This window comes from Arvicanthis niloticus, chromosome 1, assembly GCF_011762505.2.
Source record: "Arvicanthis niloticus isolate mArvNil1 chromosome 1, mArvNil1.pat.X, whole genome shotgun sequence".
NCBI classification, from domain to species: domain Eukaryota; kingdom Metazoa; phylum Chordata; class Mammalia; order Rodentia; family Muridae; genus Arvicanthis; species Arvicanthis niloticus.
Window position 1 is genome coordinate 83,910,470 of NC_047658.1, and position 27,995 is coordinate 83,938,464.

Consider the following 27,995-nt stretch of genomic DNA (forward strand, 5'->3'; position numbering starts at 1 on the left):
AGGCTTGTGACCCTCCAGCTCCTCCACTCAGCAGTGTCCTATGAAGAGTGTTTACATTAGGCCTCTTAGGGAGGAGAGACTTCCCCGAAGAGAAACCAAATTCTTCTTAGGTCCTGATCTTCCTGTCCTGAGGAGATCCAAACAGGTGTCTGAGAGGATGGACCCAAGCACAGGCAGCCGCTGGGGCCCGTTTGTCCCTACACTTACCTGTCTCTTTGTGCTTTGACTGTTTGTGTTCACTCAGGCTGCACAAAACAACCTGGCACTTCCTTGCCCTGCTGGTGTTTGTAACAGCCAAGGACTCTGGCCTATTGCAGAAAGTCTCCAGCCACTGAGGTCAGCAGCAGGCTGGGCCCTGGCCCCTTTGGGAATTTTTCTTTTGCTTTCTCTCCCTGTAAGGGTCATTAGCCAAACCAAAGTGGTCACTGGCCTCACTGGCCTTTCCTTTCTCCATACTCTGTGCTTGCTGCTCCCTCTGCACAGGTGGCTCTTGGCTCCACAGTGTCTGCAGGATCTAACGGTGGTCTCCTGAAGGCTTCTAAAGCTCTGCGGGGTTTTCTTCATATGTATCTTCACCTTTCTTCTGAAGTTCGTTTTCACATCATGAAGCTTACACACTTAATGAGAAAAGCCCACACTAAAGTGACAAGCTTAGAAACACTTGCTGAATGGATGGGCTGATTTCATAGTTCTGGACCCCACAGAGATTTAAAGGAATTACTGACAATTAAAAAACAGCTATGCCAACAACTATAACAAAGTCCCTGTACCTGCCACCTTGCTTATAACTGCAATGTTAGCCAGAGTTCAAACTCCCCAGATGGCTCTGCTTCAGGGAGGGACCATTATCCTGACCTTGGAGTTCAGCTAAACATTTCATTTGGCTTGTCGCCACAGCAACACATACAGTGTAAGAAGCAATGTGACTGAGGTAAGGTTGCAATCGCAGAAACAGCACCAGCGTGGAGCTGAGCAAACGACCCCCATTTCTAACTAAAGCAAGCTCTAATTTGTACTTATTAGTAACACTATCAGACAGATTGACAGTGTAGAACAGTGGGGACAGAGGTGCCCTGCAGTAGAACATGGGCACACTGTGCACAGGCCATGGATCCTATCCCCAGTACCCTACCTTCCCAGACCAAAGGACCTAGCTGGGTACCAAGGCACTCACCTGCATTCCCAGTGCTTGGAAGATGCAGGCAAGAGATCAGGGGTTCTTTATTCTCTACTACATAGTCAGTTCAAGGCCAGGCTGGAATATAGAGACCCTGTCTCAATGAAGTGGGTAGGGTGGCAGCATAGTCACTTGATGGATTTTTCTTTCTTTTTTTTTTTTTTTTTTCTTAAGATGGTCTCTTGCTTTGTTGCCCAGGCTGGCTTAGAACTTCTAATCCTGTGCCCAAAGTAGCTGGGTTGATTTGAGGAATTTTAAATTTTGACTCTTTGAATGGGTATCACCATACATTAGGACTTTACTAAAATTAATCTTTATGTTTATTTGTCTAGAAAAATATAGTAATTATATTTATAATTTTTGTTTTGAGACAGGCTTTCATTGTCTGCAACTACATAGACCAGGCTGGCCTCCAACTCTTGAGAACCACTTGCCTGTGCCTTGTCAGTGCTGAGATAAAGGTGTGCACCAGATACTTTATAAAACAGTACCATGAGAGCAAAGCTGTAACGATAGAACTCTAGACGTCTCTGTGACTTGAGTGTGAGTCTCCATGTTAACTGCTTTTCTGAGCTTCAGTTCTTTCACTTCATTTGTTTGTTTTGTTTTGGCTTTTTGAGGCAGGGTTCTATCATGTAGCCTTGGCTGGCCTAGAACTTGCTTTGTAGACCAGCAGTCTCAAACTTGTTCTACTCCTGCCTGTGTCCTGGAGGCTGGGATACAGGCATGCACCACTGCACCTGGCAATTTCACTGTCTTTAAAATGAGGGTAGAGATGGCTCAGAGCACTGGCTGTTCTTTCAGACGGCTGGAATTTAATTCCCACCACTCAGACTGAGGATGGCAACTGTCTGTAACTTGCGGGAACTGCACACATGTGGTGCACAGACATACACACAAAATGGAAATAAAGACATCATCTTTTAAAAAAATGGGGTGGGCTGAGAAGATGGCTTAGCAGGTAAAGGCACGTGCTACTAGCCTAACAACCTGTGTTCATCTCCTGACTCACATGGTAGAAGAATCGACTCCTGCAAGTTGTCTTCTGGCCTCTCCGCAATCACCTTGGTATGCATATATATGCACACAATTACAAAAACCCACAAATCTAATTTCAAAATTAAAATGGGTACAAATTTTTCTTGGGGGGAGGCCACAAGCAAGACAGCCCATGCTGTCCTGGAATTCACTCTGTAGACCAGGCTGGCCTCAAACTCAAGAGATCCACCTGCCTCTGCCTCCTGAATGTGTGCCACCATGCCCAGCTCTGGAGCTGGCTTCTATGGTCTCACATAGCCAACTGTTAACATTTTCAGAAATTTGGGTCTAGAAAGATGGCTCAGTGGTTAGGAGCACTGACTGCTTTTCCAGAGGTCCTGAGTTCAATTCTCGGCAACCACAACCACATGGTAGCTCACAACCATCTGTAATGGGATCCAACGCCCTCTCCTTGTGTTTCCAAAGACAGAGAGTGTACTCACATGCATAAAGCAAACAAATAGAAAAATACACAAAGGGAATGGGAATGTCAGAGGCTGTGCAATTAATTGTTGACTTGAATTTAGAGAAAATTTTGGAAACCCAACAGGTGGTGGTGGTGCACACCTTTAATCCAGCATTTGGAAGGCAGAGGCAGGTGGGTCTCTTAGTTCAAGGCCAGCCTGGTCTACAGAGGGAGTTCCAGGACAGCCAGGGATACACACAGAGAAACCCACTCTCAATTAATAAAAGAAAAAAAAAGAAAAAAAAAAAAACAAACCAAAAAGACAAGAAAAGAAAAAAACGACAAGGGCAGAAAGCCGGTAAGCCAGTTAAACATCAACTTTATTATAAATTAGATTTGTGAGAAAAGTTGTGTTCAAGAAAACTGTCATCAATCTCTCAATGCGCTGTACCGCTTCCTACTTCACATCATTTACTGTTTTCTCTACTCTTCAGCAAATGTGTTAGCTGCTGCTGCCAAGCTCCATGCTATATTATCCCGCTAGTGATGTAAAGCCAAGCGTTGTGGTGCTTTCACACTTCAGAAATAGGTAAACACTGTTAATCTGGTTGACAGCATACCTCTGAGCTTCGGCACTTAAAGGGAAGTAAAACAGAAAATTATCAAGATTAAAAAATAACATTGAAACGTTCAAGGGAAAAGATGGCTGGTGGATAGTAAAAAGATAAAATTAGGAGCAGAAAGACTAATGGACAAATAAGCTTTGTAAAGGGAACTGAAAATGGGGGTGGGGCGACGCTATCAAAGGACTAAGTCAACAGTTTCCCACAGCAGCGGTGCTGTGGGCTGAAATGGCACGGAGCATCCTGCAGACCAAATGATAAAGAAAAGCTCGGTTTCACTGTAGCCCATGCACTGCTGGGCAATGAGAGTCCTAAAAGCAGAGGAGGCAACCTGAGCAGGTTAGAAGCTAGAATCACTGACAGCTGAGTTCACAGCAACACCAACCTCTTCTCACTCCTAAGTTAGGAACATTAGCACTAAGATGTTTTTGCAGAAACTTCTTTCCAACCTAGACTTTTTTCAGTTCTTTTGTCAATCAACAGAGAGCCAGAAAAGGACAGTTCCCTGGTCTTAATCATTTCCATTATACAAGAGTTCCAGGCCAGCCAGTGCTACACAGAGACCCTGTCTGAAAACATGAGACACCATCTTCTCCTGTGCAGTGGTTAAGCACTTTAGTGAAGGTTCTGAGTTACTAACTGGGAGATTTTAAGTATCTATTTTGACACTGTTTTAGGGGAGGATCAGAACACCTCACAGGAGCCAGCTCAAGTATATGGTACCCAGACTCAACGGCAAGTACAATTATCCGTCAGGGGGTCTCACCAGCTCCTCCCTGAGATAGTCAAGGGCAGGTTTTATTTTGTTTTTCAAGATTTATTTTTATGTGAGTACATTGTTGCTCTCTTCAGACACACCAAAAGAGGGCATCAGATCCCATTACAGATGGTTGTGAGCCACCATGTGGTTGCTGGGAAGTGAACTCAGGACCTCTGGAAGGGCAGTGTTATTAACCACCTAGCCATCTCTCCAGACTTGGCAGTTATTTTTTTTTAAGTTAAAAAAAAAATATGCATGTTTGTTTGTATGCCCAGAGAACCTAGCAGAGGGTATCCAATCCCTGGAACTGCAGGCAGGTAGTTGTGAGCTGCCTGACAGGGTTGCTAGGAACCAAACTCCTGCCAAGGATCAACTTTGAGGACATCATCTAGGCCCTGGTTTGACTTACATTTTTGAGAAAGGGTCTTGTTATGTATCCTTGGCTGGCTTGGATGTCATTCTATAGGTCAGGTCGGCCTCTGCCTCCTGATTTGACTACAAATGTTACAGTGAGACCAGCAATCCTGTGTTCGGTTGGAAAGCAGAGAAAGCATAACCAGTTAGTTCAAAGGCCAGCTAGCACTGTACTCAGTGTAGGGGCAAGAATTAAGACATTCTGCCTCAAAACCAAGGTGTTGGGAGCCGACTTTAGTAGAAAGCGGCTAGATCAACTTTGCAGCCATCTGGAACCATATACCCTGATGAAAGACTTGGTTGTCAAAAGCCTATAACAGCTGAAGCACACTCTGATAAATATATTGTTTATCCCACATAGCTTGTTTTGCTGTTTAGTGACCTCAGCTGTATGGTGCACGTGGTAAAATGTTTTCACCTGTGTTCTACTGCTTGTGTATATAAATACCTCAGAATTCCCTTCAATAAACGAGACTTGATCAGAATCTCTGTCTTGTCTCCATTCTTCGTGTCTCTTGCTCCAAGAGCCACACTCTCTCTTGACCAGAGCACTTAGCCCCAAAAGTGTTGAGGCAGAGTGTGGGCCTCAACACCAAGGCAGGTGAGGATTCCCTAAAGTTAGCTGTCCACCATAAACACATTGTGGTATGCATACACTTACACTCAAGAGCATGTATATTTGTGGCAAGACAAAGTTTACAAACTTATTAAAAGCCAGTGAATAGTTCAATAAAGCACAACATGCCAGAGATACAAACCTTGGAAATAGTTGTCTTTTTCATGAACCCGGAACTATAAAAACAGATCATTTTAAGCTCTGTCTAAGGCACAGGTTACTTTTCTTCAAAAGGAAGACAAATGAAGAAAACATGGAAATTTTAGATCCCTACAGGAGATTTGGACAAATTGTGTACATGCTGTTTCCATGTGTCAGAGATATTATGTCTTGTCATGTCAGAAATATGAAATTCCTTTTAAAGTAAAAATGTACTTAGCTGGGAGAGGCACATGCCTTTAATGCCAAAACTCCAAAAGTAGACAAGCAAATCTTTAAACTTAAGGCCAGCCTGCTAATGGAATTCTAGGTCAGCTAACACAAGAGCTGAGACCTTGTTAAGTCAATGTGTAGGTAAAGCAAACAGTACTGGGAAATGCAGAAATAAATGGTTTTGAGAGGGTCACACTGTGTAGCCATAACTGGCCTTGAACTCAGCCAGCCTGCTTCCCAAGTCCAGGGCTAACATGCTGTACACCTACCGCCCCAGCTCTTGCTCTCACCCACTAGCATGGCCCCAACGTTTCTGCACATTAAAGCAACACTTACATAGTACAGCCAGTTCTCGATCAATCATAGCATCTAGACCAACACCTCTCCATCCCACTGTCACTAGGATGTTTTTAAACATTTGTATGCACTCACCAGATTTTAAATTCAAAGTACACCTTATAGAAGTTCTTGCCTGTCCACCAGATGGTCCCCAGGGATGGAACTCAGGTTGTCAGGCTTGCTGTTAGCACCCTAACCTGCCAAACCCTATCATTAGCCCTGAGACTAATTATTTCAGTCTACTATGGTTACCGCCCGGCAACTTGACACTGAGACTTCACCTAAACACAATCTCTAAGGGCCAGGGCTGATAGTGGGGTTTGATCCATCCTGTTATTCACACTCTGACTACAAGGCAAATTGAACTTTGTTGGCTTAACCAGCTTGTAAGTATGTTTTTTTTACACTAAGAGCTGAGAGATGGCTCAAGACAGTTGAGAGCACCGGCTACTCTTGCAGGACTTCAGTTGCCAGCACCCACAAGGACACTCAACTTCTAGCTCAAAGGGACTCAACTCTCCCTTATACTCTCTGGAAGTACTGCCTGTGATGCAGCCACATACAGTTTAATAAATTAATTCCCCAAATTGGAATGTATAGCTTTCAGTTTTCCTTAAGATCCCCCTAGGAAGACTGAATCAGCTCTCAGTCAGCAGTGTGTCATGCTCATTACCATCTCACACACTTTAAACACTGAATGTGACAAGAGGACTCAAACTTTCACAATAAACACATCTCTCGTCCTATTGTCTTACAGTTCTCCTACATGTTGATAGCAACAACCCACCAGCCTTTACACCTTTACTACTACACTAGTAGTTTAAGTGGCCAGGGAAACCACCAACTAAACAGAGGCTAGCTCTCTGCCAAAACACTTCCCCATCAACACATGCAGCACTGACACGGAGAAAGAACCACAAAAAATGAATTTACTCAAAGTGATTTTATTGCTTGTGTACACAACAGCATTTACGCCACTAGAGCAGAGGCTGTGGACGATTCACTGGAAAAAAAGAGAGAGAAACTGGGATTAGCACGGACCCACTCAACTCTGTGACGGGAGCTATCCCCAGTCAGCTACAATACCCAACTGCATACAATGTACCAAACTGAGCAAGAACCCTAAAGTCCATAGGCTTAAATATGAGGACAAATGGCAATTCTCAGCCAGACATCTAAAGCCAAACGTAACTGGCCAAAACAAGGAAATACCTGTACGGCATAAAGCGTCAATGTTTGTACAATCATAGTGAGCAATTCATGAAACAAAACGGGGTGGGGGTCATTCATGGTTTAACCAGAGTCTGCCAACTATGACTCTCTTCTTTTAGAAGGAAACATTAAAAACAAAACAACCAAAAAAACCAAACCCTCTCTCCACCACCACCACCCCTAACACCATAAGCTGGCCAACCAACCAACCATCCAGGATCTCACTATATAGCTCTGGCTGTCCTGTAAGTTTCTATGTAGACTAGAGGCCAGCCTCAATCTCAGAGTCCCGCTTCCTCTATTCAAACATTTTTGACTGAATACTGTTATTTAATTGCATCACCCATGCAAGCTTTCCCACTACTATGTATGACAGATGAACTGAAATGGCACTTAACCATAAGACCCAGAAAGACAAAATGCCTACCACCATTATTTACTATCTAGCTGATTTGCCAACAAAAAAACTATACACTTACTATTTCCAATTGGGTGGGAGCACCCGCTTAGTCTTATAGTACCGAGCCAACCGATGAATTCTGCTCTCTATCAGAATCAGACGGAACTTAGCATCCTTATCCTAAAAATAAAAGAGATCTAAGAAAACCGCCAAGTAAAGGAACTAAATACTTCTATGGTTAGGTTAAGTTCTTCAGGCAATGTTTTAAAGGGGACAGGGTTTCTTATACATAGCCTTGGTTGTCTTGCAACTTGCAAGACCAGGCTGATTTCAAACTCAAGGGGTATGCATCACCAAACCCACAGAAGCAACTTAAGCTCCTAGAATAAGGCCCATGGTCACAAACTTACAAGAGCCCCAGCACCTGGGACCAACAGGATAGAATGTCCAGGGGAGCTAAAGATCAAGCCATCTACTTCAAGGAAACTCCCATGTGGACTACTAGTCAGTACCCAGAGCTTAAATCCATTCTGCCCTCTGAAGACCAGTACAGGTGTCTCTACACAGTACCAGGCTTGTTGTCTTGCTTACCTTTCTGTTCCTCTCAAGGTGCTTTCGGACAGCAACCGCTTTCTTAATCAGATGGTAGAGGTCCTCAGGGAGATCAGGGGCGAGGCCTTTGGACTTAAGGATTCTCAAGATTTTATTTCCAGTCACAAAACGGACCTGTGCCACACCATGTGAGTCCCTCAGGATCACACCTGAAAAGAGAAACATAATTGCCAACACACGCGTGCACGGGTACACACACACACAAAACCTTGAGCATGTGATAAATTCTGAACAGCAAACTCTCCAAATTCCCAGCTCACTAAGACATCCAAGGAAGGTCTACCCAACATGGAAAGTCCTTCTGGTGGAAACTGCGAATGTTGGAACACCATCATCACAGTGAGCCTGCCAGAACACATCTGACCAAAGGAACCAACGATTTCTATCTTTATATTTAGCGCGAACTAAAAGCAGCTTAACACTTATTCGTACCTTTAAAACTGAATTTTATTACTTTGAAACCTCAAATTACTTCAGATCAGCTGAGTCCATTTCAAAAGACTTTTTTCTGCATATTTCTAGCGTACTTTATGTCCTAACGAGGATACTTTTCTTCCTATAAGCAGTTATCCTAGGCTCCAGAACCATGTTATCAGAAACGAGTTCTTTCCCATTTGTACAAAGTCACAGCAGTTAGACATGACTCAATCCCAGATTGGTCCTTGCTCAGCTGTGGAAGCAGGAGGAAACTCTTTTTTTTTTTTTTTTTTTTTATCCCGAGACAGGGTTTCTCTTGTGTAGCCCTGGCTGTCCTCGAACTCAGAAATCCACCTGCCTCTGCCTCCCAAGTGCTGGGATTATAGGCGTGCGAGGCCGCCACCACCACCGCCCGGCGGGAGGAAACTCTTTAACACACGGATTAGACACCTTTGTTTTCCCAGATCACACGAGAGCAGAAGGACACTCACCTATCTGGGAGGGAGTCAGGCCTTTCTTGGCCAATTTGTAAATCTGTTCCTTCACGTCGTCAGACGTCAACTTCAGCCACTGTGGATGGAACAGAAATCGGTCTTAGGATGAGAAAGCACGGCGGCAACCTTCCACCTCGAGCCCCATCCTCACGCGCACAGATCGCTTCCCACGCCGCCCTCCAACCCTCAGCCTCTACTCACCGTGGGGACGCTACGGCGGTAGGGCAGTGCCGACTGGGACAGGCCCTTCCTGAGAACGTAAGCATAGAGAGTAAAGCGGCGGCCCGCGCCCCAAGCAGCCCCACTGTCCCCCCAACCGCAGTCCGCATCCTCCTCTCCCAGCCCCGCACCCCAGTCCCGCAACCCAAGTTGGCGCCGCGGGCTCACCCGGGAGCGTGCATGCGACCCATGATGGCGGAGGTCTGGCAGCAAAGAGAGAACGAGGTAGGAAACGGCGCAGGAAGTCAGCCACAAAGGAAGTGACGTCAAGCAGCACTTCCTCTCGCGCGGAGCGGGGCTACACCGTGTGACCACCGGAGCATGCGTGACTACGCATCCCAGCCGGCATTGCGGCGAGGCGTCACACCCGGTTCTTTAGTAGAGCTGCTACGCCCTCGGCCCTTTTCTCAGTTGTTGCTCTTAGTTTTAACATTCCGGAAGTCGCGTCTGAGGGAACCTAGGGCGTGTTCGAGACCTGGGCTGAAGGATTTGGATAATTTGGGCTACAGCTTCTGGTGATTCGTCAGGCCTCCCTCTGTTCCCCCAACTCGTGCGCTCCAGGATGAGCGCAATGCCTCCGTGCAGCCAAGGCTTCTGTCTAGATCCTTAATTCTAGGCTTCCGAGCCCGGATCTGTCCTGCGCGCCTTTTCTACACAAGGCGGAGCGCAGAAACGCAACGGAGAAGAGTTGGGAACTAGTGAAAGAAGCTTCGAGAAGATAAGGGGGGACAGGACTTGATCTTTTAGGGAACCTAGTGCCGGTTCACCACATTGCGTTCCAAGAATGGGTGAATAGAACAGTTTTTATAAATGTAACGGAAAACAAAAGCATGGACCCAAGAAAGAAGAAACTCAGATGTTGACAACTGACGGATTAAAACAGTACTGAAACACTGATTCATATTTCTTTTTTGTTGTGTTTTGAGATAGGATATCTTAATGTGGCTCTGGTTGTCCAGGAACTCGCCTTGTAGACCAGGTTACTAGCCTCAAACATACGGATGTCTTTCTGCCAAAAAAAAAAAAAAAAAAAAAAAAAAAAAAAAAAAAAAAAACAAAAACAAACAAACAAACAAAACCCAAAAACAAAAAAAAAAAAAAAAAAAAAAAAGCCCGCAAAAGCTGTGATGAAAGGCTCGAGCCATCATGCCCAGCTGCGTTCGTTTAACCCATCACTAGTTGAATAACGTTTTTCAAAACATTGGGAACTTGAACCAAATTTGTATTTTTTGTCCTGGCAAAGTGCAAAGTTGTGTTTGATTAACAGACTCATACTTTTAGCCCAGCACATCAAGCTTGGCTTCAATTTGCAATCCCTAAGCGAGAATTCTTCATTTCACTTTAACCTATTTGCCCGAATACAAATTCAGGGTTCTTTATTCTTTCTCATTTCCACGAGTCACTCCCAACACATCTCACCACGGAAATGTATCATACAAATACTTCATTGTTTCCACGGGCATCCCAATCCTATCCATCATCTCTCAGGCAGTTTAAAGTGGTATCCTACTGTTTTCAATCCATTGTCCACCTAGTGGTCAGATAAATGCATTCCTTCTTTGTAAATCCCTAAAGAAATTTTGTAAAAGACTTAATTACCTGGATTTGAGTATCAAACTAGGGCTGTCAGCACACAGCATGCACTTTTGGCTACGAGACATCTCAGGGGCTCTCTTATACTTTCTCCATGTATTTGAAATAAAACCCAAGTTACTGGCCTCATGTCCTACCACTTTGCCCTTATTTCTATTCATCCCAGGCACATTTCTGATCCTATACATGGTAACATGTTGTCTATCTGGGGGAAAAAAATATACTTTTAAAGATGTGTATGAGATTGTGTGTCTATCTTTGCATCACAGTACCTGCAGTGCCCATGGAGGCCAGTAGAGGGTATCAGATACTTTGGAACTGGAGTTACAGAAAATTCTTAGTTGCTACTTGGGTGCTTGAAACTGAACCAAAGTCCTCTGCAAGACTAGTAAGTGCTCCTAACCCCTCAGCTATCTCTCCAGCCATCCACCCCCCGCCCCCAATTTTTTAAAATTATTATTTGTGTATATGGCTGTGCAAGCTGAGTGCAGTGCCCACAGAGGCCAAGACAATATTGGCCCCCAAGAGCTAGAGTACCTTTGTACTGGGAACCCAACTCTAGTCCTCTACAACAGAAAGTCACTGTAGCCACTGAGCCATCTCTCTAGCCTCCTACCTGCAATAGTTAGAACTCTAGTTACCACCCGCCCCCCCCCCCCCCAAACTGCTTGGCACTCAGGCAAGGACTCAGTTATATCAAAGGATAAGCTTACAGAAGCCATCTCTCTCTGAAGAAGTTTGGGAGCCAAAGGATGGTGGGCAGCATGAGGATTTGGCTTTAATTGTCCTTTCAGGGTCTTTATATTGCTTTTTGGCATTATTAGGTTAGAGAGCCAGTCTGTGCTCATAATCCAGAATAAAGCTCTGTGAAGCATGCTAGAATTTGGTAAGTGAACGTTCACAGACCAGGAGCCATAGCTACAAATTCACATCTCAGAAAGTGACATACTGTAGCAGACAACATCCAGACCTTCAAAGAATCACATTCAAATTTAGTATTACTAAGCTTTACAAACTCCTAGGTAAGATGCAATAACTATATTATTAAAGTTTGGAACCAAAATATTGAATCAAGAAGAAGAAAATGACAGCTGAGTTTTTATTTCAGAAATATTTTAATTGTAGTATAGTTATGAAGTCACATTCAATTCATTGAATATATTCCAAGTATTAATAAAAACATTATACATCTTAACTCACTAGGCTGATATAATTAAAGCATTTTGTTCTTACAGGTGACACTAGTAATCACATCCATATTTGCATTGCTAGTGAACAGCATATAAGTAAATGTATATCATAATAGCAGGGCTTCAGTGTTTTTTTTTTTTAAAAATCTGAGTTATCAAAAGTGAATTTTTTAAATGTTACAATTCATGAGTCTTAGAAAGAATTAAACAATTTAAGGCAAGATTTTGAACTTTATATACAACTTTAATTTGAAAAAAAAAAGAGTACTTAAAAAAGATACACATACTTTAACGACTCACATTAACACAGTAATAAAAAGCATTGGTGCCAATTCTCATTGGATTCCTCAGAGAAAACAGGTTCTTGGGATAAACCACCATCTTCAGATCCTAGAGCACTGGCAAGAACAAAGAATTCTGGCACAGGACTTGTATGTAGCAGAATTATTTTTACTTGATGAAGGTAGTTATAAATATGATATACATAAAAATTAGTGTCTTGGTCTGTTTGTTTAGAGTTTTGTTTTTCAAATTTATTTTAAGGTAACTGTTAAAAAAGCGTTTAGAAAGCCAGCTGATTAAATTGACTGCAGTTGTAGTGCAAAGAGGCTACTTTCTCCTCCCTATCACTGTTTTTTGGTATGGGCTGAAGATTAGCATTTTACAAAGAAATAACTTATATTAAAATATATGTATTCTAATGACCAAAGAAGGCACAAATTGAGTTAAATTAAGAGACAATATTATCTTCTGAATTCTTGTTAACTATACAGTATTAATGATAATATATACTTTTAGATATTAATCAGATTTCTTGTCACTGAAAAGTGACATTACATTTTCTAGTTCTGTTTCTGCTAAGATACACTGTAATGGATCACAAAAAGGTCCACAAGTTCAGTCAATAACCACCTTTTACAAACAGCATTTTTTTTTTTTTTTTTAAAGTAGCTAGGTGACACATGGAATGGAATTAGGTCTCTCTCAAAAGAAAAAAAAATTCTAGTGCTACTTACATCTGAAAAACAATTTAAGGAAATGTTAATTGTAGAAGAAGCAAACAACGGTGCTTTGATCTTCATTTTAATTATCAAGTAGACAACACACTTTAATAAAAAACATTCACATACCACACTCATATATAGGTTTCCCTACAAATGGACCATAGTGTTAGGCACCAAATATTTCAAGTTTTGATTTTTAAAAAATGTATTCCAATGATAACACCCTTAACTCGTAATTTAACTCTGTAAGCATCATCATTTCTGTTAATCACTTTGTATACTTCATAAAAATTTTATTCTGGCAAACTGAATCAGATTGTCCTCTCTTGGTACTCTTCATTAAGTAGTTTCAGTTTTCTCTTAACTACCAAATTTGCTACATCTCTATTACCATTCTAAAAATATTTGAACTTCTAACCAAGAAATTTATTATATATACATGTTTACCAAAACTAAACAAAATTATGTCTGAAATGGGAAAAATGAACCTTATTTTTAATGGCTACTTCCATAGTAACTTCAAACTTCTCTCTTGAAATTCTGAATTTCATTGTATTACAGAAAATAATTCTTTCATGTGAATGTACAATGGTTTACATACAGGACAGTTTACACAACACCTTCCATAAATGTCTAAATTAAAATTTCAGGACCCTAACCTCTTATCTTGCCTGGGCATCTTACCAAACAATTTCCACTTGTTTAATAAGGGAGTAAGTATAAATACATGGAAGTGAAACTCAAATTTCAGTTCACATCCTTACAAGTTATAATGGAATGATAGAATTTAGAACACAACTATATCAATGAATCTCATTCAGTTACTGGGCAATAAACATTAAGTCAAATAGCTTAATAGTGAAAATAATAAAGTCACAATCAGAAGTAGAGAAAATAGTATTTTTTGTAGGGAAACCATTAGTAAATGTACATGACATTTTGTCCTCAGTAAGGGGAAAATGAATGAAAACAACTTGCTCTTTAATCAGCAATGAAGTGCCAGTGAAGCATATAGTTAAGTAAGGCACCATTCTTTACAACTTCAGTGACTGGCACTTACTCTGAAAAGGCTTTACAATGAATAAAAATAGTATTTTTTTTCCTACTTCTATAAACTACTTAGTAGTTCTTAGCATTCTGACCACTATTTGTGCTTTGCTTTTCAGCCTGTTGAGTAGCAGCTGCATCTTTCCTTTGGTGTCTGTGAACATACACAGTGGTAAAGGCTGTGAGGTGCATAACAAACAATTTGCTGTGTCTGTGTAGGAAGAGTACAAGGTGGCTGAAATGACACAGTATTATGTCAAAATCTTTTTTCAGGACTTAGTATGTACTAAGTTTGGGATTGGTAGCATTCAACAAAATGACGTTGAAACAGCAATGGCTTCCCAAAATATATAAAAGTTAGTTATGTGACTGACAGTTGGTCCAGCATGTTAAGTTTATAATTTCTGCCCAAGTATGAAATTATACAAAGTTTCCAAGTATGTGTATACACACACATACACACATGTGTATACATTTATTACTCCTTGCTTCCAAAGCTCAGAAGTCGGAGGTTTATAGGTATGTTGCTGCAGTCAGCTGATACCACTTAACTGTCTCTTTGCTCAAGTTGAAATCTTTCAGTGGCAGGGTTATTCCACCCAAGAAGAAATTTTCCCGCAGAGATTCTGCACTGAGTACACTCAGTTGAAGTTCTCTCTGTCTCAGAGTTTCTTTGCTGTATCCACTATATACAAGCTAGAAGGGGGGAAAAAAGGATAAAGTTTGGTTTCTTGGAATCTTTTCAACAAAATGTAAGACATCAGTCAAAGAGTAATCCAATGAATGGCCCTAACTACAGCAGCAGGGCTTGTCTCAATGCATCAGAAGCATGTTTTTAACTCCTGGAGTCTTGGATTGAAGTATCAGTCCTGTCAGTGTTTAATGCAGAGACTGAATAAAGCAGGGCCAATCATAGTCAAAAAACAAAACAAATCCTCAAACTTTCAGACATGGTTTCTGTTAGATGGAAGAGATGGGGAAGGGAAAAGAGATCACCTGGTGATTACCTTAAGGTGATCTAATAACTGGAGAAAAAAAGAAGATGAAAGGAAAGCAAGTTGGATAATATAATTTTAAAATTAATTTGTAAGAACATTAAAACTTCATTGTTTTCTTTTGTTCTTTAAATGCTATATAGCAGGAAGTGGTAACTTCTTAGTCACAAGGAGATACAAACACACAGAGAAAGTACAATTTGTAGCAGACCTGCAGTGCTCACAGCCACTGCTACTTCACATCATCATCACAACGGTCAAATTTTTTACTTTTCCACAGAGCTTCACAGTAAGTTCTGAGAAATATTTCTTTAATGTAGTCTGTCTTATTGTCTGACTAAAACAATCACATGGACACTTGCTTACATTTCACTGTCTTGATAGTGTAACATCAACTAGTGGATAAACCAGTGGAAAATCCACTAAAAAACCCACTGCTATTTTATAAAAATAACACCAGGTGTTCTTTGGTGAACACCACATGTACATTTAAGGAGTGAATGATCCTCTATAAGTAGGTGTTTGTGAGTGAGAGAGAGGAGAGGGACAGAGAGGGGTGGGGGAGAGAGACACAGACAGGGTCTTCTATATAGATAGCCCAGGCTGACCTTTATTTTACATTATAATCTTCCTGCTTCAACCCTCTAAAGAGCTACAAGTACAGGAATTTACACTCCACATATGGCTTTTTTTCTCTTCAAATTTTATTCATTAATTAAAAAAAAAAATTCATGTATGAAGCCAGAAGATGGTGTCAGATCCCCTAGAACTGGAGTCAAAGGTAGTTTTAAGTCCCCTGATGTAGATGCTGGGGACTGAACTCAGGTCCTCTGAAAGAATAAAGTGCTTGTAAGTGCCGAGCCATTTCTTCAGTCTCATGCTTGGCTATAATCTTGATAAAAATGTAAGTTGTCTTACAATCTCTGACCAGACATTTTTTTGTGTGGATAAAATGCTAAGGTACGTAAATAATATGTCTACCTAAAAAATAGTTAAGGAAGCAAGATGGGGAAATTTTAGCAGTTTTTTGTTTTTTTTTTTTTTTTTTTTTTTTTTTTTTTTTTTTTTTGGTTTTTCGAGACAGGGTTCCTCTGTGTAGTTCTGGCTGTCCTGGAACTCACTCTGTAGACCAGACTGGCCTTGAACTCAGAAATCCACCTGCCTCTGCCTCCCAAGTGCTGGGCGTGGGCCACCACTGCCCAGCTAGCAGGTTTTAACTAGGTTTTTACTTAGGCTAGCTGGCCACAAGTATCTCAGTTACAGCTATACTCAATGCTATTCATATTCAGTTCACACAGTTTTTTTTTTTTTTTTTTTTAAAGAGCATTACTAAGAGAAACACATTTAAGGAAGGGCCAGAGAAATAGCTCAGCAGTTAAAAGCATAGGCTGCTCTTGAGGTGAACCTGGGTTCAATTCTCATCTGCCTTTAACTCCAGTTCCAGAGAAACCAGCATCTTCTGGCCGTTGTGGGTTCCACGCACACATCCATTGCACTTACATACACGGCAGCAAAACACTAAATACACATCAAAATAAGTAAACCTTACAGAAATAAGAGCATTGAAATCTCAAAACAACTACTCTTGGAAGTTTTTAGAAATGAAGCTTAGCTTACCATTTCATTGAAAGTTGGGTTCCTAGTTTTACGTGAAACTTTGGTTTTACGTTTTGATGTTTTGTGGGTATCTGGAAGCAGGTATGTTTTGACATATGGATTTGGGTCAGCCCCATCTTCAGTCACCTATAAAGAAAGGTAGTCTTTTAACAGTAGTGCTTCCTACCGAGGTACAAATGTACTCTACAGCCATCATTTGTCACCACTCACGAGATCTTTGATGTGCATCACCATGATGAAGAGGGTGCCATTTCGGTAAGAAACAGATAACTTCACTGCTCCTCCTATTTGGCCTAGAGTAGGGCTGAAGGGAACTGCACCTGAAAGCAGAAATACTTTCCTCTTTATCTCAATGTACCTGAAATGGTTCACAGGTCAGCAAAAGAATTGCTGCATAAGGGCAGGGTGAGAGGAAGCAGATAGGAAAAGTAAATCTCATATGCCACTAATTTGTATTTTTTTTGGTAATCACATGCTAATTATTAGGAATGCTAAGTTTTTCCAGAAATAGACTGGCTTAGAAAGACTTCCCTGGAAAGAGGGAAGGAGAGAGACAGACAGACTTAGAGTTTGTTGCTCTTACAGAAAACCCGGGTTCTAGTCCCAGCACTCCCATAATGGCTTACAACTACCCATAATTCTAGTTCCCAGAGATGCAATCCCCCTTCTGACCTCTGCAGGCATGTATATGATATACATGTATACATTCAGGCAAAATACTCATGCACATAAAATCTTTAAAAAAAAAAAAAATCCAAGGTAGACACCAAAGACTGACACCCAAAGCTGATTTCTGGCCTCCACACACATGCACTTACACACATTCACCTCCACCCCATCATAAAACTCATAAATCATCAACCAGGAGGAAAAAGCTCACCTGCAGATCTGTCTATTCCTTCAGCTTTCTCATCACGAAGTAAGGGGTGGAAAAAAGTACAAACAAGATCACACTAAGATTGAAGAGAAAAAAGGCCCATTAGTTAATTATTACATAACACAAAATAGACACTGTTTTATTTACTTTTTAGATTGGAAGGTCACCTCTGCTACATCTGTTGATGCATTCATCAAACTCTGTAAATAACTGTTTAATTCAATTTTCCTCTTGGCTGCTACATCTTTTATGTGTGTTCTTCCAAGAACCATTCTATTAGGAAAGCTACAAAAGAAAAACAAAAACAGGATTTAAATTATTTCATCAGAAAGCATTTGTAGACTCATGAACAGCTCTTACTTAGAAATATACTTTGTTATGGTTTTATCTGTATCATTTGCCTGGGGATAAGCTACTTTTTTTTGGGGGGGGGGTTTCGAGACAGGGTTTCTCTGTGTAGCCCTGGCTATCCTGGAACTCACTCTGTAGACCAGGCTAGCCTTAGAGACCCGCCTGCCTCTGCCTCCCAAGTGCCGGGATTAAAGGCGTATACCACCACTGCCCGGCTATAAGCTACTTTTAATATTCATTTTCTTTATATAAGTCGGGCATCATGATGCATGTGTTAGCTGGGCATGGCAGCACATGCCTGTAATCCCAGGACCACTTCAGAGGTACAGACAAGTAGATCAGGAGATAGAGGCCAGTCTCAGCTATATAGTAAATTTCAGGCAAACCTTGGCTATATGAGACCCTATCTCAACAACCCCTGGGGAAGGGAGTGAGGGAAGGAGAAAGATATGTTACTAGTTTCCTGTTTTTGTTATTAATTTCCTGTTATTTGGTCTCAGTTTTAATCATTCACAAATATTTTACCCAATCTTATCTCTAAAACAATCACTACTCAATAATCATAAAAGAAGATACACAAACAATGACACAGGCCCTAAATCAGGTGCCAAAACCATCTCAATTCTGAAAAATGAGTGTAGACAGTAACATACATATGTATGCATGTGTGCAAGCAAGCATTGATGTATTGTTTTTCAAGACAGGGCTTCTCCTGGAACTCTTTCCCTAGACCAAGCTGGCCTCAAACTTACAGAGATCAATCTGCTTCTCTGCTTCCCAAGTCCTGGGGTTAAAGGTGTGTGACACCACTACCACCTAAGCCAAACTTTAAATAGCTTTTGAGACAAGGTCTCACTGTATATCCCTGGCTGTCCTAGAACTCACAGAGATCCACACCCAGCAATAACATACTTTGATACCCATTTTGATCCTTGTGTTTGAAATCTTGTATGAGAAGAATGTGGCAAAGGAAAACTACTGGTCATTAAGCTACAGTAAATCTAAGGTTTTACAAAAGGAGTCAGATAAAAAGCTAAGCACTAGGGTCAAGAAAGATGGCTCAGCAGTGAGGAACATGTATTGCTCTTGAAGAGAACCTGAGTTCAGTGCCCAGCTCCCATAATGGTCAGCTCACAATGGCTACTGTAACTCTAGCTCCAGGAGATCCAATGCCTTTGCAGGTACAAACATGGCAAACACACACAGACCAGACACATACACAATTTAAGGCAAAAACAAACAAACAAACAAACAAACCCCCCCAAAACAAAAAACAAAAAAACTTTAGTGTCCTCTTGCCCCAGCTTTCTGTGTACATGTTACCAGGCCCAACTTTAAGATTTATTCACATGCACACTCAACATAAAATTCTAACTCTTTATCTACCTTCAGTTCTTATAAGATGCTTATTATTTTAATTGGAACTAAATGCTAACCAGTTTCTCACCTACATGCAAAAGTGAGTTGTTCCTACATATGAACGTAAGTATGAATTTTTGCAAGGATAGGAACATACCCAGGTAATTTCCAAAGTGGAAAAATAATACTGAGCTTATTGTGAAGTTCCTGAAACTCATCAAATGTCCGGAATACAAACGATGGTTCAAGGTGCCCTTCTCTCAGAATTCGAACCACATAAATCTGAAAAGAAATCACATGATAGGCACATTACATTATAATGAAAATTTCTTTTCCTGATATAAAAATTTATAGTGCATGTACTTTTAACCTTGGTAATATATGTATATGTATTGGTATATATTAAGACATAGTGAGCCCGAAGCGTTTACTTTGAAAAAATTAGAGTGTTCAAAGCAGGCCCGGAAAAAAAAAAAAAAAAAAAAAAAAAAAAAAGAATGGTTAAAAGTGAAATGGCTTTCTAAAAACTACTCATCACACATCAAAACAAAACAAACCCTATCTATAGAAACATTATCTAACAAAATATTAGCATAAAGGAGAGAGATGCAGCTCAGTGGTACAGCTTACAGCTACCATTCCTGAAAAACTGGGATTGACTGCATGAAAAAAAAAAAAGGGGGGGGGGGGCGAGGAACCTGCACAAAGGTTAATAATAATAATAGCCTCAAAGAGTGTGGGAAAACACAATACAAATCCTGGATTTGTTTCAAAATAAGGTTTGGAAAGGCATGTTGGTACTACCCTTTAATCCCAGCGTTTGGGAGTCAGACATATGTGACGCTCTCTGAGTTTAAAGCTAGCCTGGTCTATGCAGAGCTCCATGACAACCAATGCTATATAGTAAGACCCAATCACAGAAAAACAAAAAACAAAAAAACAAGCAAGAGCGGGAGTAAGAGAGCAAAAGAGCAAGAGAGAGAGGAGGGGGCAAGCAGCCCCTTTTATAGTGGATCAGGCTACCTGGCTGTTGCCAGGTAACTGTGGGGAGGAGCATACCTGGCTGTTGCCAGGTAACTGGGGAGGTGGAGTTTAGACGGAATACTAACAATATGTATATTTAATGAATGCTATGTAACCATAATATGTAATCAAGCCTTGAGTTTGATAAAAAAAAATAGGAAAATACTGTATTGAAAGGTAGAATGAGAGCTTTAGACATTTTTGTTCGCTTGGTTGCTTTGTTTATTGGAGACAAGCTTTCTCTAAGCAGCCCTGGCTGTCCTGGAACTAGGTATGTAGATCAGGCTAGCCTCAAGCACAGACATGTGCTTGCCTTTTGTCTCCTGAGTACTGGGATTAAGGCGTGCATAACAAAGCCCAGTTGGGAGTTTAAAACTTTTTGAATTGTACTGTTAAATCCATCATAGCAAGTAAGATTTACCTTTGAAACAAGAAAAGATAGAAGAAACGAGAAAATGATACTTTGACACCAAAAGAATGTATTTTGGCCCTTGCGATTTTTAAGTAAACTTAACAATAAAAAAAATAAAAATCATATTGTTTAAGTACATTTACTTATTTTTGGACCATTCATGGATACAACAAGCACAAAGAAAACCAATGTTTAGAACTTCAAGTAGTCAGTGAAAAATGAACAAAGGACAACAGAAACCTTAGACATGATCCATCTACATACTGAACAAACTTACATAGTGTTTATCTGGGTTGTATTTCTTATGATATGTGAAAACAGAGACTTCCTTGATCCAGCCGTCTTGTCTAAAGGAGTATGTTTTTGGTGAGAATGAAAGGATGGGCTCATCATTAGAAGGAAGGCCAGAAAAACGTAGCTGAGCAAGGTTATGAATGAAGAAATTAAACTTTGTGGCAATGCTTCCCAAACTTGACTCAATCAGCCTACAAAATAATCAGAAATAGTAAGTTTTCATGGAATATATGTTAAACTTAAGATAATAAAGAATGAAAACCATTTCCTTTTAAAATGTGCCACCTGGAGATGGCACAGCAGGTTAGGGTATTTGCCACCAAGCCTGATGATCTAAGTCTAATCTTCAGGACCCACAATGTAGAAAGAGAGAACCAACTCTCTATACATTATTATCTTCTTTCTGCTTGTTTTCTGCAGGCAGCATACACCACACAGGGGAAATAATAAAAATGTTAGTAAAAAGTAAAGTATTAAGTCGCATTTTTTTCTCTGCCAAGGACTCTCTTTTCCTTTGGGCCAAAGAAAATCTGTTAAAATGCATTTCACTCCAACATAAAAAAATAATATTTGGATTTCTTGAGCCATATAGAGTCCAAGATCAAAGAGCTATAGAACTAGAAGATGATTAATATTACTAAAAAGATGACTACTAATTTAATTCACATAAAAAAATCTATTAAGCAGCATGGGAGAATTTGGTGGCAATATTCCCTCAGATAATCATGATCATACTTAATTAGGAAAACAAGTTTTGAAATGGTGGAGTTTGAAGAAGCACTTTGTAAGGAAGGCAGGAGTATACATTTAGGTCACCAAAGGAACTCAGAAATATATTTAAGATCTAAGATGTAGTTCGGTAGTCTTTACTTGCTTGACTTAGGGGAACCAATGACTAGAACAAAACCCCAAAAGACTGATGAGAGTTTAGCTCAGTAGTAAAATGCTTGTAAGTACACAGCCCTGGGTTTGGTTCCCAGCCCCAATGAAGGGGAACAACCACCACAATAAAAACTATAAACACCCAAATTGGTTGACTAAGTTGGGAAGCACTGAAAAGTCAGCTTCCTTCATTTCAGCCAAACTTGACTTTAGGAAAGATGGGGCCAGTGCTTCATGCCCCCTTTCTACTGAGAGGAAGGGAGAAAAAGGTGAGCTCCCTGCCCAGAAGACATAAATAACAACAGAATCCAGTGAACATGGTCACTGGGTCTTTACAACATGTTTGCCAATATCTGTTTTTATTGAAAGCAACAGTGACATTCAAATGCTAGCCATTCCCTGACAAACACTGTCATGAAGCAATAATGTACAGCCTTAGTTTATAAGAGTCTATTGCTGGGTTATGGTATTCATAGAAACTATTACGGTAGACTCTTGAAAAAAATAAATCGTCTCAAAAAGAAACCTTAATGAAGTACTTTATCATTACTGTAGAAAACGAGTTTCTCAGAAATATGTTTATAAGCAAGATTCATCTAGTGAAAATCATGTACTAAAAAAACCAGAGATTATACTTTGAGTGAGAGGAATAAACATTATTTTAAGCACTGCTGCAACTTTTAGTAACTTGTTTTCCCTTCAGTGCTGGTGAATGGACAACCAGGTCCTTACAGGGGGGAGGATAAACACTACCTCTGAGCTACATCCCTAGTCTTTTGTCACAAAGGAATTTTTGACACAATTAAGCATGCCGTACCTAGTGAAGAAAATAGTAGCTTCAGCATCTGTAGTTTGGGGCTGAAGTGCATCTCTAACATATTTCAAATCCTGAATACTTGTAAGTTCTGGCAATCCTGAAGGAATCATCTGGAGGAGGAAAAAAAATGTTAAAATTTCTGTTGGTCAAGTACTTAGAATTAAGAGAACAAAAATTATCATATACTTGAGGAGTTTGTTAATGTCTTGGCTATTTAAGTGACTCTTAAAATAAGAAACAAAGTTAAGAAGTCACATGACTTGCTGGAAGTAAAGTCCATTTGTGGAATATAATAGGTAAAATCCCAAGCTCCCCCTAGGACTATGTTTGCTATAACAATTTCAGTCACAACAATTATAGTACCTTTTTGTTGTTGTTGTTTTTGTTCTATTTACTGAGGTGCTATATATTCTAGGAAGTACAGAAATCCTGAGTATACAGATTAATGAATGTTTGCCACCTGAACATTCTAGATCTAGAGACAGAAATGCACTCACCAGCAGTGAGTGCCCTTACAGGCCCCAGTCACTACTACTCTCCACTCTGGGGTCACCATTTTCCTGACTTTGTATTTTTTTTAATTAGTGAAATCAGACATTGGGGATTCATAGCTGTAATCTAAAAATATTGCATTAACATTTTGACATTTGTGACTATAGCCAATTAAATTCCAAAAGCATAAAACATCCCCTTTAAATTATCAAAATACTGAGGCTCTAATATACAATTCAATGTCTATAAAGACTGTTACCAGTGAGAGAAGGTTAAGAAAGAGGTTCGTTTGCTTTCTTATCAAGTTGTAGGCTTGACAGCAGAGGTCCACAAACAACTGGAAACGAATGGTGGGCTTTTCCCCTCCATTAATGACATATGCCATGTCAGAGGTAAGCACGAAAGGAGCTCGGTCCCTGTTGAAAGTACCCAGAGAGCATCTTTACAGACACACAAAATAAATGGTGCCACTGCTGTTAAAAGTCACTCAACGATGCCATGTGAGGCATAACAATTTTCAAGTAGGAAACAGCAAATGGTTTTGCATTTCCATAATCCTTGAAAATTCACATTTTGAGGAAAACTATTTACATAGCAACTTCAGCATTGGAACAGAACTTAAATATAAAATTTTTACAAAAGTGATTACTTATAAATCTATATCCTCAAAGACAGATTCAACAGTGGTTACAAAAATATGCAGAGGAGAATTTATACTCATTACCATTATACAAACGGAACCATTTGTAGCAGACACCATTAACTAGATTAAACAGAATACACGTCCATTTACTTCAACAAAGTTTAGATGCAAACTGGTTTTGTCTATTGTGTGATAAGATCATCTCTTAAGGCCTTTTCATTCCCAGTTATGTTCAAAAAGAGATACAATGCAAAGCACAGCAAGAACAAGGCCTGGACATGTCCCTTCAGTGATAGTGATAAAAACATTAGTACCTTTTGAAGCTACCAAACATCTGTGCATGGCCTAAAAACTTTCCAAAGTCAATGTGGAACATGTGTCCTGTGCTTCGAAGCATTATATTGTCATTGTGCCGATCACAAATGCCTAAAACATAGGTGGCTACACAGCACCCAGCACAAGAGTAGATAAAGTTTTCAGAAGCCTGTAATAAAGACATAAAATTGTTAGGAAAAAAATGTCTTAAAGGAGGCAAGGTGAGGCAGGGTTTGTCAGTGTGTAGTAGTAATCTATCACTTTTTTTGTCATAGGGTTTCACTATGTAGCCCTAGCTGTCCTCAAACTCACATAGATCTACCTGCCTCTGCCTTCTGAGTGTTGAGATTAAGGAATGTTATCACTACGTTAGGTCCAATCCATCACTCTTTAAAAACAATATTTGAAAAGTTGGGTATGGTAGCTCTTATCTATAATCCCAGCACTCAAGATATAGAAGCAGGAGGACTGCTATGAGTTTCAGGACAGTTAGAATGAGATCCTGTCTCAAAAAATTTTAAAGGTATAAAACTATTAAAAATTTCTCTTGACAGCATCAGCATACAAACTGAGCTATGGAAATAAAAGCCAGTCTTTTCATATTTCAAAAACTAAATGCCCTTTCAAAATGTAGTTACTGCTGCATCTCTCTAGCTTTTGTCTTTTAACAAATATGTGTCCTGCCAGTCTCTACTTAAATAGTACAAACTGGACAGTGGTGGTGCACACCTTTAATCCTAGGTATATCTCTCAGTTTGAGGCCAGCCTGGTCTACAGAGCAAGTTCCTGGACACCCAGGAACAGAGAAATCTTGAAAAACAACAACAAAAAAATTTGAATGGCTTATGACCAGCTTTTAAGTGTCATGTTTGTAGATGAGGGCATTGTTGTTATTGTGTGGGGACAAAATTAATCTTGTGCTTGCTTAGACTGCATAAAACTCTGGGTTCAATACCCAGCATGGAAAATGTAATTTTTAATCTACATCAATATAACTTTCCTCTCTACGAGTATAGAGAACACATGTAAAGAAAGTTAGCTCAGAGCTGCAGATATGGCTCAGCAGTTATAAGTAGTTGTTTTTCCTGAAGATCTGAGTTTGATTCCAAGCACTAAGAACAGGAAGCTCTCAATTGCCTATAACTCTAATTATAGATCTGACACCCTCTTCTGGGTCCATGCCAGCACACATAGAGCATACACTTAGTTAGCCTTGCTATTCCTAGGGATTACTAACGCAGCACAGAAGGATATAAAGCATATAAGATACACATCATATTTTAACGCATACATATTGATTCTTAAAATACTGTGATTGTTTTCTTCTTTTTCAGATAGCATTTGTATACCAATCAGATAGGGTTTGTATCCTCTTGTCTGAACCTTTGAAGGCTGGGACTACAAGTCTGTACCATAATGCTAATACTAGCAAAATATTGGATTTCTATTGGTCTTTGTGATTAATTTTATTTTATAATCCTCTAGAAACCATTGTTAATAATGATAACAGCAAAATGTTTATATAACACTTAACACCAATTTATTTACAACTACTTATTTAAAAAACCCACCATAAACCAGTAACGTAGGTATTAAGATTTATGCCATTTTACAGGCAAGTAAAACTAAGATACAACAGGACTTCAGTGTTTGTCAAGATCATGTAATTGCAGGTGGGAATGCCAGAATCCAATACAGGCAACAGGACTCTACTTTGCTGCATTCCTTCTTAGTCAAATGGAAAGAAGGTGCTTAGTGCATGCTGTTCAACAATCCCTTTGAGCCATCATTTTTATCAGAAATATTAAAATGAAGAAATACCATCTTCTGCCATATTCCTTCCCAAGACTACAAAGAATTAATATGGTGGCCTTTAATCCCAGCTCTAGGGAGACAGAGGAAGGCAGAACTTTGTGAGTTTAAGGGCAGTCTGGTTTACAGTTAGTTCCAGGACAGCCAGGGCCTATGTAGAGACACCTTGTCAAAAAGAATTTTAAAACAGGAGTGGTCTAACTAAATCACTCTAAAAGACCCACAATGCACAAATTTTGCTTGCTTTATTTCCACAGGTCAACAGATAGATAGCACTTTAATGACTATAAAAATGACACATAAATTGGTACCTAAATTAGGCATCTAAATGACATAAATCCTTTCAAATAGAGGGCACAAGGGACAAGAAGATAGGGCAGACAACAAAAGCAATTTTATTTTTTGAAAATGCCATACTGAAAGATAATTCTTCACAAGCTAATGAAAGCACTTACTGAAGCAAAACAAAACTGGAGTCTTTTTAGGATACCATTCAAAGTGATTATGAGTCTTCCTTATGCCATAGTAACATCCTAACAGTTCTTAAGCATTAATAGACTTTATAATATATTCTGATAGTTCTTTAGAATAAAGAAACATACTGATCACCTTTTCATATTCTTCTTCAGAAGGATTGTATTTCCTCAGCCACTCAGCAAGTGGCTTATCTTTAAAGGATCCTGTTACACCATATTCTACTTGGATTTTCCTGAGGGTATCTGAAGCAGGAACTAGCTCCACCATGCCTTTAACAAACAAAATATCAAGCTATGTGAAAATTTGTCCCCACAGTAAGTTTTTAAAATATTTATACCTTTCAATCCTTGAAATAAGATACCAAATCTGACAGGGAAGGCTGAAAATTATGAGGAGCCAACATTATCTTACTTTTTAAAAGCATCTAAGGTCTGGAGAAATGGCTCAGTAGTTAAGAGTACTACTGGCTTCTCTTCCTGAGGAACCAGGTTTGAATGTCAGCACTTACATGTCACAATTATCTGTAACCCCAGTGCCAGGAGATCTGATGTCCACTTGTGGCATCCAAAAGCACCAAGCACTACTAAGCACTCACATTGTGCACAAACATACATGCTAGCAAAACACCCATATATGGGCTTGGAGAGATGGTTCAGCAGTTAAGAGCACCGGCTGCTTTTCCAGAGGTCTTGAGTTCAATTCCCAGCAACTATGTGGTGGTTCACATCTGGAATGGGATCTGATGCTCTCTTCTGAGTGTCCTTAAGACACTCAAATACATAAAATAATTCATTAAAAAAAAACAAACAAACCCATATACATAAAAATAAAGGAATAAAAAAATGTCAGGTGGTGGTGGAGTTGAACACCTTTAACCCTCATTCAGAGGCAGGTGGATTTCTGAGTTCAAGCCCACCCTGGACTATACAGGGAGTTCCAAGACAGCTAGGTCTACACAGAGAAACCCTGTCTCTGAAAAAAAATGAAAAATAAAATATAAAAGATTATCTAAAATGCAATGATTAAATCATTAGTGTTGAGTGTATATGTTGTTCATGTGGTAGGTACCTAATGAATGTTCATTGGTCAAGAACAATGGTGTCCCTTGATGAACATGTAATATATATCACATAATGTATTCAATTGAGGACTGAGTGAAATGGCTCAGTGATTAAAAGTGCCTGCCATGCTACCATGCTAGCCCTTGAGTTCAATCCCTAGAAAACACCGAAGAAAGAAAAAGAACTCTTTTTTATTTTTCCTCTTTGTTTTTTCGAGACAAGGTTTCTCTGTGTAGCCCTGGCTGTTCTGGAACTAGCTCTGTAGACTAGGTTGGCTTTGAACTCAGAGCTTCCCCTGCCCTGCCTCCCAAGTGCTGGGATTACAGGTTTGTGCTGCCATCACTACCCAGCTGAGAACTGACTCTTGAATGTTGTTCTCTGTACTCCATATATATGTGCCTAGTCTCCAAAACACATAAATAACAAAGTAAAACTGAAAAAATTATCAACTGACTAGCAAATTAAAAATCTACAAAAACCAACCAAACAAACAAAAAAACAAAAACAAAACAAAACAAACAAACCCATTATCACTATTTCTGTGGAAATAAACCTAAAATTGGCTTAAATAAATGAATTTCTTATTGGGTCAACTGTTCTACACTTCTAGTTAATACAAAGTGTTTATTAGGACT

At 39.8% G+C, this 27,995-nt stretch overlaps 2 protein-coding genes and 1 non-coding gene across 4 annotated transcripts in view; all 3 read right to left on the reverse strand.

Annotated features, from left to right (window-relative positions):
* Positions 1–6,669: 6,669 nt before the first annotated feature.
* Rps13 (ribosomal protein S13) lies at positions 6,670–9,401 on the reverse strand. Its single transcript, XM_034508920.2, has 6 exons — positions 9,268–9,401; positions 9,082–9,130; positions 8,878–8,956; positions 7,949–8,118; positions 7,437–7,537; positions 6,670–6,748 (listed from the first exon to the last, which is right to left on the reverse strand). The coding sequence occupies exons 1-6, from the start codon at positions 9,288–9,290 to the stop codon at positions 6,715–6,717; spliced, it is 456 nt and encodes a 151-aa protein (XP_034364811.1). The 5' UTR covers positions 9,291–9,401; the 3' UTR covers positions 6,670–6,714.
* LOC117701866 (small nucleolar RNA SNORD14) lies at positions 8,226–8,312 on the reverse strand. The gene has a single exon (XR_004605886.1). It is a non-coding gene; the product is annotated as a small nucleolar RNA SNORD14 (small nucleolar RNA).
* Positions 9,402–11,788: 2,387 nt separating the features above from the next.
* Positions 11,789–27,995, reverse strand: part of Pik3c2a (phosphatidylinositol-4-phosphate 3-kinase catalytic subunit type 2 alpha) — a 95,544-nt gene continuing 79,337 nt past the window's right edge. Inside the window, exons 23-33 of one of the 2 annotated variants that reach the window (XM_076941501.1) lie at positions 26,432–26,568; positions 24,010–24,179; positions 23,312–23,468; positions 22,561–22,670; positions 20,845–21,052; positions 19,290–19,414; positions 17,590–17,707; positions 17,426–17,498; positions 16,756–16,865; positions 16,546–16,671; positions 11,789–14,629 (exon numbers count right to left, since the gene is read on the reverse strand). In XM_076941501.1, coding sequence (XP_076797616.1) covers positions 14,447–14,629; positions 16,546–16,671; positions 16,756–16,865; positions 17,426–17,498; positions 17,590–17,707; positions 19,290–19,414; positions 20,845–21,052; positions 22,561–22,670; positions 23,312–23,468; positions 24,010–24,179; positions 26,432–26,568 — 1,517 coding nt within the window. In that variant the 3' untranslated portion in view covers positions 11,789–14,446. The remainder of the gene's footprint in view (positions 14,630–16,545; positions 16,672–16,755; positions 16,866–17,425; positions 17,499–17,589; positions 17,708–19,289; positions 19,415–20,844; positions 21,053–22,560; positions 22,671–23,311; positions 23,469–24,009; positions 24,180–26,431; positions 26,569–27,995) is intronic. The other variant, XM_076941498.1, reaches the window with a different exon arrangement.

Coding starts and splice junctions, on each gene's coding strand:
- Rps13 (XM_034508920.2), bottom strand. CDS start 9,290: ATGGGTCGCATGCACGCTCCCGG. Junction 9,131..9,267: donor GGTCGCATGCACGCTCCCGG/GTGAGCCCGCGG, acceptor TTACGTTCTCAG/GAAGGGCCTGTCCCAGTCGG. Junction 7,538..7,948: donor ACCTTGAGAGGAACAGAAAG/GTAAGCAAGACA, acceptor TTTTATTTTTAG/GATAAGGATGCTAAGTTCCG.